The sequence below is a fragment of the Trichosurus vulpecula genome, chromosome 7 (assembly GCF_011100635.1).
Source record: "Trichosurus vulpecula isolate mTriVul1 chromosome 7, mTriVul1.pri, whole genome shotgun sequence".
NCBI classification, from domain to species: Eukaryota; Metazoa; Chordata; class Mammalia; order Diprotodontia; family Phalangeridae; genus Trichosurus; species Trichosurus vulpecula.
Genome location: NC_050579.1, coordinates 184,161,503 through 184,168,922, shown reverse-complemented (window position 1 = coordinate 184,168,922; position 7,420 = coordinate 184,161,503). Strand labels below are relative to the sequence as shown.

The 7,420-nt window shown below is 43.9% G+C and overlaps 1 protein-coding gene across 1 annotated transcript; it reads left to right on the top strand.

Moving 5' to 3' along the window:
* The first annotated feature begins 1,158 nt into the window (after positions 1–1,158).
* Positions 1,159–6,014, top strand: PNRC1 (proline rich nuclear receptor coactivator 1). Its single transcript, XM_036768571.1, has 2 exons — positions 1,159–1,985; positions 4,930–6,014. Exons 1-2 carry the CDS (start codon positions 1,434–1,436, stop codon positions 5,371–5,373), a joined length of 996 nt encoding a protein of 331 aa, XP_036624466.1. The 5' UTR covers positions 1,159–1,433; the 3' UTR covers positions 5,374–6,014.
* The last annotated feature ends 1,406 nt before the right edge of the window (positions 6,015–7,420 follow it).

Here is a 7,420-nt window from a genome sequence, read left to right as displayed (position 1 = left end):
GATGGTAGAGGGCTTGGAGGGGATTATTAGAATGTAAGACTGGAAAGGTCCGGAGAGGCCAATTTGTGAGGACCTTTAAATGCCAAACGAAGGGCTTTATGTTTGATCCTGGAAGTAATAGAGTCACTAGAGTTTACTGAATAACAGGGGACAGACCTACGCTTTTGGAAAATCACTGCGGCAGCTGTGTGGAGGATGGACTGGAGTGGGAAGAGAAAGGAAATTGGAAGACTATTTGCAATAGTCTAGGCGAGGTACGTGGAGGTCCTGTAGACTACAAAACCAGTGCTCTGATCTCGGCCCTTTTCAAAGGAAGAGAGTTGAAATGTTCGTCCTTTCACTCAATTTGTCCCTTGAAGGCAAGACTGGTGCTTTGCATTTCTTTTGTATTCTCCACAGAGCTGGGTTCTATGCAATGTCCCTGAACTTAAAGGCTGCACGGGGGTGTAAAAGCCTTTCTTTGGAAGTTACCTTGTCTAAAAATGCACTGGATTTCAGCTAAGTTTCAGATCAACACTTCAGCTGTGAAGGGCAAAGAAAATCCCAATTCCCTTTTGCTGGACGCTAGTAGAAAACCTTTTTAATTAATATGCTAACACGTCATTCAAATTTCCCTAATTTTCCCTCTGTTTGCCAATGTCATGTCGAGCTCTTCTGAATCTAGGAAAAACTTCCTATCGCTACATTATTTCTTAAGCGGATATCATATAGGCTTGTTGCAAAAGAACATCTTACGAAGCACTTTGAGATCTCTGCAGGAAAACTGTTAGAACAAAGTCCTATTATTTGCTAGGTATATTCTGCCATAGGATTGCTACTTCCCCAAGGTCAGTGGTGGAGCCAGAACTATTCTCAAAGTAGCCCTTCCACTTTTCTTTCCCTTGCTCCAAACCAAAACAAGCCTGGGGTCTCCATGTACAGGGTAAACAGCTGCGCTAAACCAGGGGGACAAGGAAGGTTGGAAGCTGACGTGGAACTTCATTGTTCCGGGGAGCAGAGGGAGCCGACCAGAAGCGCCTGCGCAGTAAGTGCTCTTTGTGCTAGGGCTGCAGCAGGGCGGCTGTTGTTTGTGTCTCTTCCTGGAAGGGCGGGGGAGTGGCGGGAGGCAGGAGGAGGCGGGGCGGTCGGGGGCGTGGCCCCGGCCGCCGGATTCTGTTTGGCGGTCTCGCTCCGAGAAGGTCGGGCGCAGGGCGGGGCTTCTGATAACAACACTCCGGACTCAAGTCGGGGCTATTTGTTGCTGCGCCGCCGCCGCCGCCGCCGATCGGGGGGCTGTCCCTTCCTCAGCTATGCTCAGCGCTCTTCCCGCATTCTCGTAGCCAGCGCTAGAGCAGCAGTTGCCTCCCGTTGCCCTGCGACCGCTCTCTTCTGTCTTTTCCTTCTACTTTTTCCCTTTTCCTCCGTCCCCTAACCGCTCCCCACCTGCCAGCTCCATGACGGTCGCCTCAGTCCCGCAGCGGGAGCCGCTCATTCTGGGCTGCCGCCTGGCTCCGCTGGGCTTTGCCCCCCGGGCTTACTTCGGACACTTCCCCATGATGACCGCGGTACCACCGCCTCCTTTCCCCCGGCTCCCGGACCCTCGGGCTCTGCCCCCCAACCTCCTCCTCCACTTTCTGGGTGACAGCCGCTGCCGGACCCCACAGCCGCCCACTCCGGTACCCCCTCCCCCGCCCCCGCCTCCAGCGCCGCCGGGAACCTGCAACCCCCGGGCAGCCCCCAAGAAGCGAAGAAAGAAGAAGATCCGGCCCAGCCCGGCGGGACAGCTCCCCAGCCGCTATCACCAGTACCAGCAGCACCGGCCGAGTCTCGAGGGTGGGGGCAGCCCGAGTAGAGCCCAGGGGATCCCGGCCCATGCGCCCGCCGCTGCCTCGTCCCCCGGCCCTGCTCCAGGAGCCCGGGCCGAGGAGCCGAGTTCCGCTGCCACCCCGGGGAGCCCGCTGCCCGGCGCCGCTGCGGCCAGCCTCCCGCAGCCGACCAGAAAGGAAGTAAGTGGGGCGGTGTCGGGCCATCGGGATGGGGGATACTGAGAGCCCCGAGGATGCAGGCGGCCAGGCGGATTCCCTTCCCCCTCCCCCGACCTTGTGTGGTTAGGGGCCCGGGCTGGGGTGGGGGGGGTGAAGGGGGAATGGAGAGAGCAAGGTGGGGGGGAGTGCGTCTGTCTGTTTACTCGGGAGGGAAGTTTCCGTGACGCCTGCTTTGGTTCTAGCCCGGAGGGGGGAGGGGAGAGGGAAGAGTAAGGAAGGAGGGTGCAGGAGAGGCGCCTACGTCTCTGATTGGTTCGTGAGAGCTGGCCAATGAGCGGAGCCGCTGCGCCCCAGCAACAGCCCCGATTTAGAAGGCTGGCGGCTGGCGTTGTTCCAGGGGCTTTCGGTGTTCCGGGCACGCGTAGGGAGGTGGAAAAAAGGGGGCCTGGGTGGCTGGGGAAGGCGGAGGGAGAGGGAATTACATCAGCGCGAGGCGGCCGCGGGGAGGGGCGCGCGCTCTACGTGCTGGGCGCTCGGTGGCTCATGAAGGAGGGGCGGGGGGACCCCACTCCGTTTCGGTTTCCAAACCCTCGGCTTTGGCGGCGGCGCGCGTACTGGTCGGAGCGGCGCGCACACGTCGGTTTCCTTCTCCCCCCTTCTCTGGATTTGGGGTTTTTTGTTTCCTTTCTCTTGTGTTTTTTTCCTCCTCAGTTCTTTCGCTTCTGCCAGGCTAGGGGCACCCACCCCACTTGCCGCTCTAGACAGCTTTAATAGTGAGTGTGTATTCCGTTTTGAAACTGTTAATCTACAGTGATACTTAATTGGCATCCGCCACCGAACAATTTGGAAGGCGTCCTTTTACGTGTAGCGAGCTGCGGGCGATAGTTCGCTAATTGTTTCGGCCGTCTCCCTCAGGCCATAAACTGATACTCTCCCTGGGGAGTTGTTACCCTTTGGATTAAGCGACTTTTTTTTTTTTAAGAATTGCTTAGAAAGGCAATTTGTAGAGTAACGCCGTAGCCAGGATTTTTTTGTTGTTTTTTAAGGATGATAATACGGAGTGGATGGTGGGAAGATTGGCCGACTGATTTATGTTCTTTAAATCTTGTTTTGTCAGGAAACAGGATAAAATTCGCCTAAGTTTAATAATCCATTTAGCTGGAAAGACCTTAAAGGGTCACCTAACCCATACCTCTCATTTGGCCCGTGACTTGCCCAAGGTCACATAGGTAGTCAATGATAAACCGCATTTTAACCAAGGTCCGTCTGACTGGAAATCCACTGCATCACAGATTTCCCACAATATGGGGTGTTACTCGTTCGTTTAAAGTAGTTATTGTCCTTGTGCCAGATCGTTGTGTGTTCAAACAATAGCTTTTCACTGGAACTGAGGTAGGCGACAAAATTAAAACTCGGGGTTTTTACGTGGAAAAAAAACTGATTTGATTTGAGTTTTAAACTTGGAACTTTTAATTTTAAACTTGAAACATGTACTTAAGTAGAACAAAGCACTGTCAAAAGGTGATGATTTCTAATAGGGAAAGACAAGATCTATCCTTCATTTCCTTAAATCTTGTAAACGTCTTGGGGGAAGCTGCCATGATTCCTGCTTCAGTAATCTCTGGCAAAACAGCACCTCTAGTTTAAGTATAGTAATCCTGAGCAACATTTCCAAAAGATGACAGTAAACTACTTTGAGCCCTAATTAAGAATTCCTCGAGGAGAGCTTTTCTAGAGACTATTAAATAGAATTAAGTACATTGTAGAAAGAAGAAAACTGCCAAAAGATTGGTCAAAGTAAAAAAAAAAATAAAGACTACGTATGACATAGGAAAACATATTAGCCATTGTTTTAGAATTTAGTTTGTAGGTTTTTTTCTGTAGTCATATTGGTAAGTTTTTGTGTGCTTGTGAAAGAAAGGGATAACTAATCTCTATGAATTATTATTTCTTACATGATAGCCTCCACTAGAAATTAACCTTTTTGCCTATTGTAAAAATAATAATGTATCCTTTACATCACATTATTGTGTAGTGTAATTATTTGAGTTATCTTCTATCAACTTGAATAGTTACAGGATTGCTTCTTTTCCTATCATATCTTCAGGGGGCCAAATAAAGTTAAGCAGTAGAATGAAAAGTGGATTTGGAGTGAAACCTAAGTTTGAGTTCTGTTGTCTTAGCTAGGCACTTTGACCTTTCTGGGCCTCAGTTTACTCATCTTTAATATGAGGTATTTAATCAACAAAACTCACAATTTGCTCTTCCTACTACTATGAATGGTTAAAAAATGCCAGTGTCTTATTTAAACTTTTTTTAAAAAATACTATGAAAGGGACTTCACCTAGTTCATTTTCCCTTTTTACAAATAAGGAAACTGAGACCCATAGAGATATGAAGTGATTTGCCCAGGCAAATCATTCATGCTAGTGGCAAAGGCTGGGATTTGGAATGGAGGCTTTTCTACTCTAATAAACAGTTTATGTAAATGAACTTTAGTCAATATACTTTGTTGCACTCTTCTCTCCTTTCTCTCTTTAAAAGAAGGGTTCTAATAGCTCTTTCATTCTGGCTCTAAGTCAGAGGTTCTTAACCTTTTTGTGTGTGGTGGACCCCACTGGCAGTCTGGTGAAGCCTAAGCAACTCCTTTGCAGAATACAATAAATACACGGGATTACAAAGGAAATAAAATATATGAAAATACAGTTGCCAAAATAGTTTTAAAACAAACTTATTGGATCCTAGGTTTAAGACCCCCTTCTATAAACATTAATACTAACCACTGCCAAACCAGGTATAATGACAATAGGTGCTATGCAGAATTGAGCTGATACTTATAAAATGGGAGCTTTTTTTTTAAACAAGGTAATTGAAAGACAGTAACAGGAGGCACATATTTAAATGAAATGAGAATATCTATCTTAAGACTGGAATAAGATTCATTTTATGTTCTTTGTCTTTGTAGGTTTTTAAATCAAAGATGGGAAAGTCTGAGAAGATTATCATTCCCCCTGGCCAACTTGTTCACAGTATACATTTGTGTGAACAACCAAAGATTAACAGACAGAAAAGCAAATGTAACATACCACTAACCAAGATCAGCTCTGCAAAAAGAAATGAAAATAACTTTTGGCAGGATTCTGTAGCATCGGAAATCATTCAGAAGCAGGAGAAAAAGCCTTTTAAAAATACTGAGAACATCAGAAACATGAATCTGAAGAAATCAGCTTTTCAAACTGAAGTGAGCCAAAAGGAAAATTATGCTGGGGCAAAGTTTAGTGATCCACCATCTCCTAGCGTCCTTCCAAAACCTCCAAGTCATTGGATGGGGAGCACTTTTGAAAATTCCAGCCAAAATAGGGAGCTGATGGCAGTACATTTGAAAACTCTCTTAAAAGTTCAAGCTTAGTCTCCAGATTCAAACTATGTACAAAAAAAACATAGTTTTTCAAGGTTTCTGGATACTTTAAAAAAAAATCAGTACAGAAATTGGTATTTGCCTTGTGACCAGAAGTGCAAAAGACAGTTTTAAAGATGTCATTCAAACTTGTATTTTATATTTTGTAAATACTGTATACCATGTAATATGTGTATATTGTTCATATCCTGAGAGGTACATTATAGTTTTGTTATGAAAGTATTTTGCACTGCCTTAAATGGTAGGTGTTTTGTATATATAAAAAGGAATAGTTTAACGTGTGCTAAGGCACATGGATGACTGATGCATTTGCACAAGGTATTGAGAACTTTTCAAGGAGAAACAGTTATCTCATTTCAAGGTGAAGATCTAAATGTGAACAATTTACTAAATGCACTACTGAAATTTTAACTCTGTGGCACAATCATTGTAAACATGGAGTTTTTGTGTTGCTCTACAATAGATTTTTGCTTTCTCATTGCAAATATTGGTAAAACTTGTTTCCACTTTTACCAAGGTTAACTTTGTGTTTGGTCAAGATCCATTTTAAAGCATTTCTTACTGCTTTAATGCCAGAAAAAATTGGTTGTATTCAAATTTTAAAATAATAATTTGGCCTCCCCTTTAAACAAGTCTTGTGTCTTTGTGTTTGAATGCTTTCTGTCATTGAATGTGTGTGGCTGGGGAGGGCAAGGGTGGCACACCGTGGGGTTGGATTATTTTCAAACTATTTAATTTTAGCTAGAGGTCTTTGTATTTTAGTTAGCCAGTTATACCTTGAACATGCAAATTACATGACCTTTTTCTGTCTATTCCCTAAAGCTTGGGGTTGGGGGTAGGGTAGAGAAAGGAGCTGGATTTTGGGTAAAAGGGAGAAGTAGGGGGCAACTGATTTGGGAAATTTGATATTTCTCAGGAAGTACCTCTGTTTAGAATCACATATCAGTCCAAAGAAGCTGTAGTCTTCTGAACAGTAGGGCTTGGCCCCTGTAATTTATGACGATGGCTAACATGGTAAAGATACACTAGACTTCAGGTAGTATCCTATGCACATATTGGCATAATTTATTTTTGGTCTTTAACATTGGTTTTAAAAAGTTCCACACTTAGAGTGGTGAAGATACAGTACATTTACACTTAATCTTGTGTGGACTTAAGTTGAAAGTAATCTTGAATTCACAAATACATTGCAAGTATTTACACTTAGTTGTAGAAATGTATTTCTAAGAGGATGCCATTCTTAGAAAATACTGTTATTTTTAAAATATGTTAATGAATTCTAAAGAGGCATTCATTATAAAAAGCTTTTTTGGGGAAAAAAGGATAGCAGATATTAGCTGGATCTAGAAGATAAGGCTCAATTTTTACCCAAAGCAGTTTGGTCTGATCAAAGCTCTTAAATACTCTATAGCATTTTATATAGGTTCTTATTAGACATTTACAAGGACTGACCCTTTGAAATTAGTAATATAGAAATCCTAAACTAGCTTACGACCATCAAAATTATATCCTTACTCCCCTCCCCTCCTCCCACCCCCACCCACCCATTTATAGATTGAGAAACTCACCCCAATCTTATAGAGCCAGGATTTTCCCAGGGCTTCTAATAATTTTGCCAGTGTGCCACAGCTATCTCCTAATCCTGAAATAGTAGTGTTATACCAATGTAGAACAGTTTATTATTCTAAAATCATAATAGTCAAGGGCCCATATTTTTTTAGTAGAACCTTCTAATATATTTGCAGAATAAATTTTTTAAAAACAATGTCAGAGTGAATTCAGAATTCAAGTATAATGCATTGAAATTCATTATTTCTACTGTTTTCCTCTAACCATACATATTAGGTTTTGTTTCACTTTACTGGGACTATGTATTTATTTGCATATGCCTGCCAGGCTTAGGCTAGAGATAAGGGGTAAATGGTGGGAACTGATAAAAGGGCTGAAAGGTGACCTTGGTCACTGAAGTAAACTCAAAATCTTACCTAGAAGACAAAATATGTCAACATCTGTGAACTTATAAAAAGTAGGGTAGGTT